This window comes from Biomphalaria glabrata, chromosome 15 (genome assembly GCF_947242115.1).
Source record: "Biomphalaria glabrata chromosome 15, xgBioGlab47.1, whole genome shotgun sequence".
Lineage (NCBI taxonomy): Eukaryota > Metazoa > Mollusca > Gastropoda > Planorbidae > Biomphalaria > Biomphalaria glabrata.
This window is the reverse complement of record NC_074725.1, coordinates 2,458,087-2,473,510: the sequence shown is the minus strand read 5'-3', so window position 1 is coordinate 2,473,510 and position 15,424 is coordinate 2,458,087. Positions and strand designations below refer to the sequence as shown.

The following is a 15,424-nucleotide window of genomic DNA, read 5'->3' as shown; positions in this document are numbered from 1 at the left end:
GGCGTAGCTAGCCCGGGCCGGCACTTGAGGGGGGGGGGCCCAAATGAGTGTTGTTTTTTTTAACTTAAATATGAAATATTACGCAAAAAGCAGGGGCCCCCTAAAGAGGTCAAGCATGATGGCAAATTCCTGGCTACGCCACTGTAATAAGTGCGTTAGTTTTGTATTGAACGTAAACTCCGTTGGCTGGAATGATATGTTTCCCAAACCTTTTCCTAAAGGGATCATTTCGCACATCCTAAGTAGTTTGCGAAACACTTTGCTTGTTTGTAAAGAGATTAATTCACACGATAGCCTACTAATTAATTATTCCTGCAGTTTGTGGGACGCCTATTCAGACCTCGCGGAACAATAGGGTTCCGCGGAACACACTTTGGGAAACACTGGACTCTAAATCCAGTTAGAGCTTAGGTTGATAAGATCTAATCTCAGAATCCAGCGCAAATGCTTAAATAGTTATAGTGTTGATACATGGTTGATATGTGTAATATCATAGTTATTGTTCTTTGTGCTAGTAAGGCCCCTAACTTGAAATGCGCATGTTAACCAAGATGGCGCTATAATAACCATCCACGTAAACATCATATTGAAGGTTACAGGCCAAACCATGGAACTATATTAATTGAACGCCAGCTTCCAGCTTTTTACAAAAGCAAAGAGAGTCGATGTGCCGTTGCGCATTTTTTTTCGCGCATGGTGCAATGTGGAGAAATCAAGAGAAGAAACGTGGATCGACCTGCATTGAGTGTAAAACTTTCCTACACTCTATTTGATTAGATGTGTAAAAACGTCGTCCATTTTCTGACTATCTGATATAATAGATACAATTTTCCTGAATAAGAGATCGTCACAAAAGTTGTTGTTTTTTCGATCACCCTATAAAATGCCACTTTTTTTTCCAAAAAATATAATTTTTCAGTCCTTCTGTGTTTGGGTTATTTACACTAAATCTGGATGAAGACCTGTCTAACGTACCGCTAAGTGTGTATTTGTTAAGATATACAAAATTGCAAGAAATAAAAAAAATAATAGGAGGCCTAATATGACACTCCAAGCTACGCATTTCTATTCCTTTATTATTATTATTATCGAAACGACTATACAAGTCTTGTGGGAAACAAAGAAAAAGCTCATCTCGGTACTATATATTGTGAAGAGTCTGAATGTTTGGGAAACTAAGAGGCCACCTTTTGTGCTGCCTGAAGGTTGTAGTAGGGACCTGAAGCGAAGCGGGGAAGGCTGTCGTTGGTCCACATTTGGGTTAAGTAGCGAAGGACTGCTATACTTAGTAGAAAGACTTTGAGGAAGCTGAAGGATGTTATGTGTTTGCCCTAGTGAATAAACACAACTATTTATTTCCTGTTAAACTGTGTTGAGTTGCATGCCTTTTAGTTGGGTGCCTACCCTAGAGTTGCAACAATATTATTTGTTATGACATGATTAGGAATTAGTTATTTGTTTCGGGAATAAGGGGAAAGTTTTAATTAGCGACAAGTGACGTGACAGATCTTTAAAAAATAAGAACGCTCTAAGTGACGCTAAAAGGAAGACGCTTCTTGTAGAGTAGTAGACTTGAGTACGACATAATTGACATCGGACGATTCCCTTCTTGAGTATTAAACATATTTGTAGAACAACATATCAGCGTCGACTACATATTTGATTGTTTCGGCCTTTCGCCGGTGTTACTGAAGTGTTGAGTTCAGCGTTACTTCCAGTCAGATCTACACTAGACAGATTGCCAAGAATCAACACCGCGCGGAGGCCTTAACATATTATATTAATTAATGTAAATTAAATGACAAAAACAGACCTATAGCCTAATTGAGGCGTAAAATCCTTCTTTGTCTCTGTAAGTTTTTAAAAATTCAGTGCAGGATGCATGTATCTCAGGCTGATTATCCTAAATGAAGTCGTCGTTCCTTAAGTATAGTTCCATGCTGTAACCTTCCTATGGTAGTTCAAAAAAAAAAGCCTACTCTATAAGTATAGTCAAGTGTAAACGATCATAATACATTCACATATGCATTCACATATGCATTCACATATACATTCACATATACACATACAAATTCACATATACATTCACATATACACATTCACATATACACATTCACATATACACATTCACATATACATTCACATATACACATTCACATACACATTCACATACACATTCACATATACACATTCACATATACATTCACATATACACATACACATATACACATTCACATATACATTCACATATACACATTCACATATACTCATTCACATATACACATTCACATATACACATTCACATATACACATTCACATATACACATTCACATATACATTCACATATATAAATTTATAGGCCTAAATGGATGGAATAAATCAATCACTAATCTAAATTCTTTTTCTTTTTTTTTTTAATGGCAAGTGTTATTAATAACTTCTGATTTGTACAAAAGTTGCAGAGATTCTCGCTTTTATTTTCTAAACGATGACATGTTACGATATATCAATGATATTTGAATAAGCGCAAGTACTCAGCGGAACAAAGAGAAGGACCATTAAATATAAGGCAAAGTAAAATGTTTATAAGCCATCAAACCCACAGGGGACTTGTGTCATTAGTGACGGCAGTTCATGCATTTACAGAAGCTACAAACCATGTTTAAACAAGGTTACAAAAAGACAGTTTGTGTGGAAACACAAACTCAAAATCGGCCCCCCGAAGAGGTCCACCCAGGCAGGCTTCAATATTTTCAGAAAGAACATCCAAATGAAATTATATCAAAGACAAATGAGAGATAAGAATTGAGAAAGATGGTTAACCAGATCTTGTGTAGTGCCCCAACGGTCCCGCAGATCAAAGGATAGGTGTAAGTGAATGTAAAGTTATATGTGAACCTGGCCTAACTAGTTCCCCTTTCAGACCCTGTGGTCTATAGGGCAGATGATGTAAAGTTCATCTGTTTTTGTGGCCTACTGTTAACGAGGGTGTCATGTAGCCAGCACAACGACCAACCGCCTATACTTTTCCCCAACTAATGTCAGGTACCCATTAGAGCTGAGTGGACTCAGAGGCGCCCAAAGATTCCAAAGTTGAAAATCCCAGTCTTCACCAGGATTCGAACCCGGGACCCCCGTTTCGGAAGCCAAGCGCTTTACCGCTCAGCCACCGCTCCTCCCCTGGCCTAACTGATGTCTTATAATTGATCTAATTGTTTTAAAAAGGCTCAATCTCTTATTCTTTTTTTTTTTTTTTTTTTTTTTGGTCAAGAAATTACAATTCATTTAATTTCTACTACTTTGTAGTCATTTTCAAAAAAATAAAAATAAAACATGAGTGGTCAAGAAATTACAATTCATTTAATATCTACTAATTTGTAGTCATTTTCAAAAAAATAATAAATAAAACATGAGTGGTCAACAAATTATAATTCATTTAATTTCTACTAATTTGTAGTCATTTTCAAAAATTAAAAATAAAACATGAGTGGTCAAACAAATTACAATTCATTTAATATCTACTAATTTGTAGTCATTTTCAAAAAATTATAAATAAAACATGAGTGGTCAACAAATTATAATTCATTTAATTTCTACTAATTTGTAGTCATTTTCTAAAAAATAAAAATAAAACATGAGTGGTCAAGAAATTACAATTCATTTAATATCTACTAATTTGTAGTCATTTTCAAAAAATTAAAAATAAAACATGAGTGGTCAACAAATTACAATTCATTTAATTTCTACTAATTTGTAGTCATTTTCAAAAAATTAAAAATAAAACATGAGTGGTCAACAAATTACAATTCATTTAATATCCACTAGTTTGACAACGTTGTCAATTGTAGTCAAACTGAATTTAAGTTATCTTATCTTGTAGACATTTTCCAAAAAAATTAAACGAAACAAAGGGAAATCTGTAGTGTGATTGTATCCAATTAGTTTATGTTTCCTTTTAAGCACTTGGCGTTGTCATTGTCACTTTATGGTTAAAGGGGACATAATGTATTGCTCTTGGTGGCAGTACTAAGAGGAAAAAGTGACTGATTTCATCCTAAGCCTCCATTCTGTCTCGTCAAATAGTATTTTAGACATATAATAATATTTAATTTTACACAACAGAACAACATCTTTTCTATAAAGTAATACAGAGAAAAAGGACTTCCTTGATAAGTGGCCTCAGTATTTTTGCTTTAACAGTAACAATCTTCTACATAAATGAGTTTATTAACAAAGCTGCATAGCAACATTAACAATCTTTCCGGAGATTGACTTTGTAGCAATGCTATGTTCCCAGGTAGTAGCAAGTAATTAGGCAAGGCAAGCTAATATAGGTTTTATACAGCTGCCTTGTATGCCTTGTGTATTTAAAAAGACTGATCAGGGAACAGGTTAATCCCTCTCACGACAATTTTTAAAGGTCTCCTTGAGATGTAAGAGGGCTACTCTAGCATCATCAAGGTGGCCCTTTGGTCTGTTGGAATCGTTCTGGGATAGTTAACCAAGCAAAGGTGCTGTTGTATCACAATTGTTCAGGGTTCTGTTAGGGTCATGTGTAAATTATTTCAGGATAGGGGTGTCGATTAAGGATTCTTTTTTCTCTTATTACGAGGGGTTTAAAAAAAAAAAAAAAAAAAAAAAATGATAAATAAATAAAAAATAGTTAATTTGTCTTAAACTATTACATTATTCATAAAAGATTCTTGACTTTCAATTGTCTGCCCTTGTCTATATTCTTTAGGATTATTGGTTTTGGTTATTTTTGTTTCTAGTCTCTTCGCAGGCTCCATTCAGTTGCGTCTTGTTTTCTTGTTCCTTTGTTTCCCAGTATGCCTAGGATGAGGCTGCCGCTAAGATATAGACATTGTCATAGTGTTCTTGTTACGTGTCCACGGGCTTGCCGTGTTCTGTGAGTGTTGTACAGACACACTTGATGTTGACTTGTGACATGCTCTCCGATCATGTGATCAAAGAGGACGTAACCGCGAGGGAGAAATAATTCTTCTAAAGTGTTGACTTCCCTTTAAAAAACAGTTCTTGAGTAGTTTTCCATAGATAAATAAAGTTCAATTTGATTCCTATCCCGCATCTCTCAGCCCAAACTCTCTTTAACCCAGGTACATACACGCTCTCACACACTCGCATAACCACTTAAACTAACTGACATAATACCAATAGAGTAACTTTACAGAATGATTACAGTATTTAGATTTTTATCTCTGAGGTCTGACAATTTAATCAAGGACAATAAATTATACAATAATTACAATTTCTATCTAACCAGTATAGTTATCAATTCTATGTTCAATTATTTTTCTAAATATTAACTCTAGATTATAAGGATTTAAAGATACATTGTTATTAACAACTTTAATTCTACTGTGCCACACAAGACTTCTGTATTCACTCACTATTATTAGGTTAAATTTATGAATCATCTTACTTTTGATTTTAGGCAATTTATTTAAAACAATAGCTAGGTTGAGATTAACATTGGTGTTACAGTTTGCCTCTAGTAGGACTTTCATAGTGCATCTAACATTATCAAATATTTTACATTTTAAAAACATATGGCTTTCATTGTTATCATTATCTGTGTGACAGAAAACACATGTGTGTACATTTCTTTTCTTACTTCCTACAGGGGTCATCCCGAAGATTAGTCTGTATGTTATTTCTCTGGCTTTGGGTGTAATGTGTTTGCTGTGTAGATTTATAAAAGTGTCTCTGAAATTTATTACACCTAACTCTCTACTCCATTTGATCCTATTGAATAATCTTTCTTGTAACTGTTTCTTAAGTGTTGTATATGTGTCTTTTAATTTACTGTGTATTAGATGTTCATTGCCAGGGAGTATTCTTGATATGGATCTGTAAAATGGATGTGTGTTTGTACCAAAGTGGTGTGGGGTGTCATTTTTTATTGGAATTATTTTATTTAACCTTAAGCCGTAGTAGTATATTGTTAATGGAAAATTGTTTGGGTTCTTGGCTACTTGTCCTATGTATTTTAATCTAAGTGCTTGTATTTTGGTTCTGATGTCCTGTAAGTTTATCCCCCCATCCTCTTTGTTTTGTATAAGTGTTGTGTGTTTAATGTTCCTGATAGTGCTTTTAAATATAAAATTCCTAATGATTGTGTTTATGCTTGGTATAAAAGTTGGTGGAGGTTCTGTGATGTTTGCTAAATAAACTATCTTCGGGATGACCAGGTTGTTTACTAGTATTGCTCTACCAAATATAGTAGTTGCTGTATAGTGAAATCTTTTAAGTGTGTTTTTGGTTTTGTTTAAAATATTTTCCCACTGCTGTGTGTGGTAATATGTTGGGTTGCTTGTCCACGTGATGCCGCATATTTTAATTGCCTTCTCTATTTTAAGGTTAAAGGGGATGTTTAAGGGGATTTCCCACCTGCCCAATCCCATAATACAAGATTTATTTATGTTGATTTTTGACCCGCTTGCCCTCCCAAATAGAATAAACTTATCTATGATTGCGGCTATGTCTTTTTCTGAGGAGGGAAAAAGGGTGGTGTCATCAGCGTATGCTTTAACTTTAACTACGGGCGTGGGGCCTGGGATTTTTATCCCCGTGATTCCACTATCTAGCCTGATGGTTTCTAAAAGGGGTTCTAGGCAAAGGGTGTATAAAAGGGGAGAAAGGGGACACCCTTGTCTAACAGATCTTCTAATAGGGATACTGCCACTAAGGGTTTGGTTTATTATGAGTTTGCTTGTGGCATCAGTGTAAACTAGCTTTATGTATTTCTTCATTCTTCCGTCTGTCTTCGTCTTGTCTAGTATTTTGAAAAGGTAATCATGGTCTATTCTGTCAAAGGCTTTTTCCTGGTCAATAGAAAAGAGGGCTGCTTTCAAGTCTTTGTCTTTACAGTAATATATAATGTCTCTTAAAAAATGGTTAAGTTCGTCGATGTTTTTGTCTGGGTTGCTACAGTATTGGTCCTGTCCTATTAAGTGTGGTATGAGGGGCTTTAGTCTTAAAAAAAATCATTTTCGTCAGGAGTTTGTAGTCGGTGTTTAGAAGTGAGATCGGTCGAAAGTCGCTAGGTGAGGTGTTGTTTTCTTGTTTTTTTGGTAGAAGTGTGATGTATGCTAAGTTGAAATCTCTAGGTAACTGTTCTGTCACTAACATGTCGCTGTATAGATTTAATAGTAGGGGTCCTATTTGGGGAAAAAAGGCTTTGTAAAATTCAAACGTCAGACCGTCTGGGCCAGGGGATTTGTTGTTTTGTGTTGTATCTAAAGCAGCCCTCAGTTCGTCTAGCGTAAAGGGAGCGTCTGTCTCTATCTGTTCTGTAATTGGTATTTCTTTGCAGTTCTGTAAAAATACTTTTTGTGCATTGTCGTCCGTCTGTTCCTTGTCATACAAATTAGTAAAGTGTTTCGTAAATGTGTCTGTTATTTTGTCCAGGTCGTGTATAGTTTCTCCTTTACTATCAACAATGTTGTCAATAGTTCTGTCAATTTGAATGTTTTGTTCTGCTGATAAAAAAAGTTTGTTAGGCCCTTCGGTTATTTTTTTACTTTTGCACCTCAATTCCGCTCCTTTGTATTGATAGTTAAATAGTTCTTCTAGTTGTGTTAGTATATGTGTTTTGGCTGCTTCGTCTTCTTCGTGTGTTAGTAAATTTTTAAGTCTTTCCTCTTCTTTTTTCCTTTTTGAGTTAACTAGTGTGGCCAGTATTTGGCTTTGCTGCTTAATGGAGCTTTTAATTAGCGTCCATATTTGTGTGAATTTGAAATGGGGTGTGTTTGAGTCATGTATTATATTTTTGAGGAGGTTTGCGATTGTTTTTAAATAGAGCGGGTCATTTAGGAGGTCGTTGTTAAGTTTCCAGATCGGTGTTTTTTGTTTTTTCTTTTTTAGTTTTGGGTTCAGCAGTTCCACTAAGACTCCTTTGTGGTCTGTATATTGTAACGTCTCTACGAGATGTGTTACACTTTTTGTTTCGCACGCCCTTGGCACATACACTCTATCTATCCGTGTTTCTATTTGGTGTGCCTTGTCCCTGAACGTGGTGACCCGGCCCGTGACCTCTACTTCTCTATAGGCATCTACTAACCGGAAAGCCTTGATGACTCCCCCCAAATAGTCATGCGTTTTAATTGTTACATGAGGAGTAGGACCCTCTGTGTTTGTGTTTTGCTTGTCTAATTGGGAATCAATGTAATTTAAATCACCCCCTACTATCAAATTTTCTCCTGCGTACTGAGTGTGTAGAATGTCACTTAGCATTCCAAAAAACTCGTGTTTCTCTTTTTTTTGAGCGGGTGCATAAATGTTGACTAACGTGTATGTGTGTTTTTGTGAGCTTGTCCTAATTATTACTATCCTCCCGCTATTGTCTTGATATGAGTGTGTGGTTGAAAACCTATTGGATGTTTGTAAAATGGCTGTCCCTCGTGGCTTTCTACCTAAACTAAAATAACCCTCCCGGAGGCCCATAAGAGAGACTGCTTTTTTGGCCTTGTACTCTAACTGTGTGTTGGTCTCTTGCAGAAAGATAAAATCTGGCTTGTATTTCCTTGTGAGGTGTGCTATGTAGGTGTGTTTATTGTTAAGCCCTCTGATGTTGAGTGTCAAAATTTTGATGTCTGCCATGAGTGTGTGAGATTGGTTTGCGTGTTTGTTATTCTATTGTGTGTGTGTGCGTTTTATCTTTAAGAGTTGCTTTGTTGTTTATGTGTTTGAATGTGTGTTAGGGTCCTCGCCCTCATCTATGACTAGCACTGACGGGGAGTCTGGAAAGTTCAGCTCGAGCTTGAACTGTTCTTCCTCTCTTTTCTCCTCCTCTACCCGGGGATCCTCGTTTAGATCCTCTGATGAGGAAGAGAGAGAGAGGGCCCTCTTTCTTGTTATTTTGGTTGGGGTGGTGGGTGCTGAACTTGCCCCTCCGGATGTTTTAATTTTTTTACTTTGCTTGGATTTGTTTTCAGGGCTGTTAGGTGGGGAGAGACCACTTGGAGTAGCTCCCATAGCTTCTATTTGTTTTTTTCCCCCTCCTTTGCTGCTTTCAACCATTGGGAAGCCATCTTTTTTTAGCTGTTGATCAATCTCGGATTGCTTTTTCTCTCCCTCCCCTTTAAGGGCCATGGCATAGGAGATTTTCCCTCCTACCTCCTTTGCTCCTTCTGTGGGGTTTTGGTCCCGTCTGGGGTTCGCCCTATTTGGACACTGGTTTGACCAGTGCTGATCCTGTCCGCAATGCCAGCACTGTTGTCTACGTCCCGGGATGGTCACGAGGACCTTGTAGGTCCTCGGATCGTCCTCATATCGTAACTGAATATAATGGGGGAGTTCAGTCTGTTTGCGGAGTTTGATCCAAGCCGCCCACTTATCTGAGTTGCCTAGCTTGATTGGCTCTATCTTGGAGCCTTCTTCTGCAAAGGCTCCAAAGATTTCTCCTATCTTTGATTTGTTTATGGTTGGTGCTACCCAGTGAAGGGTAACCCTGATTTTTTCGTCTTCTAAGGTACAGACATCTGCCTTGAAGTCCTTATCATTCCCGAATGATTTCCCTAGTATACGGGTTCTCACTCGGGCGGATGTTGGGACCAGGAACCAGACAAAGGGGTTCTCGAAGCGATAGAGAGAACTCACTTCGTCCGGTGTTAGTTTCAGGCACTCTATTAGGCTCGCCATAGTGGCCTTAACAGCCCCTTGGCCTGACAGCTTTAGAAGCAAGGTACCTGGGGCGTGGACAAGTCCACCATCCAGGTCCTTTTTTCCAATAAAAAATGTCTTAACTGACATTTTTACAAGGTTTTATCACAAGTACAGAGACAGAAAAGAGACGATAACTACACTACAAACTACACAGTACTTTACTACACAACCCTCGCGCCGTCCACTCTAAACAGTAACACACAAAAATCCGCAGAATCACAAAAAAAAACCACAGAAACACAAGTAATCCACAAAAATAAATCCTCAAGTGTTAGCTACTTAATCAATCTCTTATTCGAATCCTCAAAAAAAAAAAAAATTCCGCAATAAAAAAAAATGTTCAGAAAAATGAAGTTTATAAGATCACTATTCATTTTAAATTAGGTCTCACTTATAATGCATACTAATTAGCTTTTTCTCTTTAAAAAAAACTGCTTGCATAACTGATTTTAAAAATTAGATTTTTCGCTTTCAGAAAAAAAAAAGTAGCCGTTGCATCAGAACTTTGAATGGTCTAAAATATTGTGTTGTCGAATTTTCATTATCTTTTCTAGTTTACGAGATCTAAACGGGACGGACGGACAGACGGTCAGACGGACAGACATTTCGCACAAAACTAATAGCGTCTTTTCCCCTTTCGGGGGCCGCTAAAATGATAGGCTTGTCTTTGAGTCCGAAGATTAATGAAGAATGCTATGTTTCCAGTGTCTACTTAGACCCAGCTGTGACCTACATGTTTTTCCACATCTAGCACAAGCATAACCGCCAGTGGTAGAATCAGATTTTTTCTTTTGCCATCTACGTCTGTCCTCGGCAGTGGATTTTCTTTTGGTGTATAACGCGGCCTCGTTCTGAAGGTGTATGCAACCAGTTGCTCTCTTCTATGTCAGTTAAAGCAAGTTAGCGCCTAAGCTGTTATAGCTTAGGTTTCAAAGAGACAACACTGGCATTTCAGCAAGAGGAAATGATCAATGAAATTAATAGCCACTTAAATTGCAGTCCACCAAACAAGATATAAAGAGACAACTGTGGCTTCAAATAGAATTGATGATATTTAATTTACTTTTATCTCATTTACTAATATTGCTATTTCATTGACTATGGGTTTTTTTTTATTGTCAAATTGGGCCAGTCACTTTTTTTGTTTGTCGATCTATAAATTAACAATGTTAAAGTTACCGGCAAAATTCGAGATCTGGCATTCAACTTGGCAGACTTTGCACTGCTCGGGCATTCTATAAAATGCCAGGAGCTTGCACTCTGCCGGTAACATTTATATTAAAGTCAGTCTTACAAAATGTAGATCTTTCTTTCAGAAAATCCTCTTGATGACATGGACAAATTTAATTGCTCAGAGCATCTAGCCAGGTGCATTTGCTATAATGCAGTAGACATGCGTGGTGCAAATAGAACTTATTACTGCAGGTATTTAAAACATTATATAAGATACTATTGGGTCGATAACATGTTTATACTTCACTTATAAGTTGTTACCATGTTATCTATTGGACATTTTCACGATAAAGAATTTCAAAGACGCTACGTTGAGCCACTGTGTTGCTAAATACATTAACTCGAATGTAACACACATTTTAAGAAGATCTCAATCCGCGTTTTAATTCTACTTCATTAGTGCTAGTGTGCTAATATGTTTATATTGCGTCATTGTTTGTTGTGGATGTTTTTGTGAGGAAGTACTTAAGACGATGTGACGTGGCGCTCTGAGCATGCTATAAGCTTGAAAGTAGCGCTATATAAAAGCCAAAATAAAAAAAACAACTCCTTAATTCTGTGTGTGAAGAGATTGGATCAGTGCAAGAAGAGATCACAAAGGACCTCATTCACCAATCGTAAACAAACAACATTTAGCCACGTGATTCTATATATCTTCTATACAAATTATGTAATTCTTAGTGGCTGTCACGTGATACGTATTTATTGTTTTATCAATATTATGACGTGGCTAAATGTGTTTATTTAAGATTGGTGAATGAGGTCCATTGGCAAGCAAGAACAGACAGGAGCGGTGCGAGAAGAGAGTTGTGCTTTGAGTTACGATTTGGAACATGTCAAACGAGCAGATCTGCTCCAAGCTTGAACAAATGTATACCTTGGTGAAGGAAGTGGCGAGCACCCTGCTGAAAACTGTCAACGAAGTGGTAGAAATCCCGTGCGACCAGTGAAAGATGGAGGAGCGACGCCATCGCTGATCATTAAACTTCTACCCGTTCAATGCTGTGTCGAAACAAGCAGCTACAATGACCATGCTTGTTGTAAGGGTTGTGTTAAGGCCTTAGCCCCTGAAATTCAACCAGGCACCTTCGTGCTTGAAATAAATAAATGACTCACTGTAGACAATGTAAATGTTTAATGATATGAATTTAATTTATGATGAACATTCTAATATTGTGGATCTATTAATTAAACAATAAATTCTACACCTTGCTGTCCCACAACGTACACATTACTGTTCGAAACCACAACACAACACACTGCTGTCTCTTCCATTCCCATAACTAACTCCCTGTAGAGACATAAATAAAGACAAACTAAAAGAACCAGTCTAGTATACTATGGCATCGAAAACAACTGCGAAATGCAGTCATGCCTTAGATACTCACCCTAAACAGGGGAACACAGAAGAATCTCAAAGAAAACGTTTCACCAGCATATAACAAAAAAACGCTCCACCAGCTTACAAGCAAGGCAACAAAAAGAAATTGCGTTCAAAAATTGTGCACTTAATACACATTGGTGCTAGAATGCCATAATCTACGCACCGACACTTGTGAAGACTCTAATAGCAAGCCATTGTGTCTCTCAAGCAAAAAACAACGAGTAACAGGCATGAGAAGCAGACAAGAGACACGTGAACAAACAAGAAAAGAGGTCGATATTTCGGCCAAAGCTTTTTCTGCAGATGTACCTGAGATGTGCACTTCAGATAGATCAAGATAACGTTGGATCTGTGTCCAAGCGTGTTGTTGAAGACATTAAAGATCTCCGTCAGTCTGCTAGAGCCAGTGAGAGGAACTCAAATCTTGCAAGCTGCACTCAAGCGTTTACCAAGAACTGTACGAGCGGGTAGCCTAATTCAAGGAACCCATCAACAAGGTGAAGCACAAGGCCAACTAGGCCAGTGAAAGAAGCCCTGGTGACGATCATGAACAACCATTGACACTTGAGGAAGCAGTTGAAAGGCATTTGCAAGTTAAAAGATAACAGCAAAGTCTGCACCCAACAGTTGTTGGTCCAGTTGCCCAGACTAGGGAGAGAAGTCGTGATGGTAGTCAGAAGAATCCAACGAAACCTGATGAAGCAGTTGAGAGACACCAGCAAAGTCTGCACAAAACAGTTGTTGGTCCAGTTGCCCAGACTAGGGAGAGAATTCTTGAAGATAGTCAGAAGAATCCAACGAAATCTGATGCAGCAGATGATGGCCCCTGCAAGTTGAAAGTCATCGACGGGGTTGGTAACAACGTGCAAAGGTCCCTCATCTTCGGCATTAGGGCTTCATTCGACTGCTTTGACCACTATCAGAGCTTCTCTCGTTAGTCTCGGCAGCGGATCAATCCTGTTGGTTGGGGTCACGTGGAGCAGTTTGCAGAGATCCTGGATCAGAGAGATTCGTTACAATACATTTGCTCTACCAGAATTCTTTCTCGGGGAGAAGTAGGGGGGAAGGGGGGGGGGGGGTACGAGCCGGGGTAAAAAAAATGTTTAATTTTTAAAAATCTAACATTTATTTTTTTTTTAATTTAACATTCATTAATTATTTTTTTATCTAACATTCATTAATTTTTTTTTAAATCTAACATTCATTAATTTTTTTTTAAATCTAACATTCATTAATTTTTTTAAAATCTAACATTCATTAATTTTTTTAAAATCTAACATTCATTAATTTTTTTTAATCTAACATTCATTAATTTTTTTTAAAATCTAACATTCATTTTTTTTTTTTAATTTAGCATTCATTAATTTTTTTAAATCTTACATTCATTAATTTTTTTTTTAGAGAAATACAATCGCTCTATAAGTTGCGAAAAAAAAAAGTATTTTTTAAGTTTTTCTTGATTTATAATTTTATCTGTTACAAGAGGAAAAACTTTTTTAAAAATCTGAGGGCACACAACTTAGACTTAGGTCCTACAGTGCCGTTCGGCGCATTGGGCGGCAAGCTGTCTCCATAAAGATCTGTCACTGGCAATGTCTGAAGCCTCCTCCCACCTGGTGTCCACTGTTCTGAGGTCCTCCATGAAGGTGTGTCGCCAGGTAATACGAGGGCGTCCCTGTTTGCGCTTTCCTCGTTTTGGCCTCCATGTTATCGCAACTCTTGGTGTGCGTAGTTCATTTTGACGTAGAACATGTTCCGCAGACCTCATGCGACGCTCAGTCACAACCTCACTAAGTGTTCGACTTCCAGTTCGGCATAGGATTTCCTTGTTTGAGATCCGGTCTGTGTAACTGACTCCCAAAATCCGTCTCAGCCATCTCTGTTGAGCCACATTTAGTCTTTTCTCAATTTTGACAGATGACTTCCACGTCTCACATGCATATGTAGCAGTTGGAATGACGATTGTGTTGAGAAGATGTATTTTTGTCTCGAGTCCAATGGCTTGGCTAGTCCAAATAGGCTGCAGCCTTTGGAAAATGCTCCCTGCCTTTCCTATTCGGCACGCTACATCATGGTAAGCATCTCCATCATTTGTTATGATGCTGCCAAGGTACGTGAACTTGTCCAGCTCTTCAAGCTTTGACTCGCCAAGTCTGACGGGGACACCCTTTGCCTTATATCCCACTCGCATAATTTTAGTCTTATCCAAGTTTATGCGGAGGCCAATTTTGGGTGCCTCTCTGTCTAGGCTCTCCGTCATTTCTTGAATGCATTTATTTATAGCCCCGAGTAGTGCAACATCATCAGCAAAGTCCAAGTCCGTCAATCGGAGTTGTTCATGCCATGGAATACCAAAGGCAGTCTGGTTCATTGCTCTCCTCATTATGTAGTCGATGGCTAGGAGGAAAAGGAAAGGAGATAAGATGCACCCCTGTCTCACACCTGTCTCGATTGTAAAAAAAACTCTGTTGTTCGAGGTGCACACAAATAGTCACTTTTTAAATCTTCAAAACTGCACACTTTACCAAGAGGCCCGAACAAGACACTGGCCCCAATACACCCCAATGGAAAGAAAACTATATAAAAAAGCGCCCTGATTTGGAAACCACTGCGCAGATCATCTCATATGTTGGTCTAGTAATCTGAACGCTCCAACACAAAAATGAGAATGGGGAAGAAGAAGAAAAATACTTTGTTTATTTTTTATACCGGATACACCAAGAGCATAGTGTTTCCACCATGTATGAAAATCTCTAGGTAGACCATAAAGCACATACAAAGTGGATTCTTTTCAATTATTATTTTTTTTTAATTTTCTAAATTAATTTTAAGCGTAACACCGAACACCTCCATAATATTTTATTCTTCGTTATATTTGCAGCCAAATGGACAGAAAAGAAGAATGTTATAGCATGGCGATTGATAGATGTCCTGGTACGCATGATGAACCACTATTCAACTATGTTTATAATGATTCTATTACTCTATATGCAAAGTTTTGTGTGAATAGTGTTAATCAAACAGCCAATATTTCCCTGGTTTGAAGTCAGGAAACATTAATTCTATCCAATACCTGTGTCAATGTAAACGTTTTGAAAATAAATTTCATTTCAAACTAGA

The 15,424-nt window shown here is 37.6% G+C and overlaps 1 protein-coding gene across 2 annotated transcripts in view; it reads left to right on the top strand.

Moving 5' to 3' along the window:
• Positions 1–15,424, top strand: part of LOC129923108 (uncharacterized) — a 27,896-nt gene extending 12,472 nt beyond the window's left edge. For both annotated transcript variants that reach the window (XM_056012557.1, XM_056012556.1), the window contains exons 4-5: positions 11,004–11,112; positions 15,186–15,424. In XM_056012557.1, the coding sequence (XP_055868532.1) occupies positions 11,004–11,112; positions 15,186–15,348 (272 nt within the window). In that variant the 3' untranslated portion in view covers positions 15,349–15,424. The remainder of the gene's footprint in view (positions 1–11,003; positions 11,113–15,185) is intronic.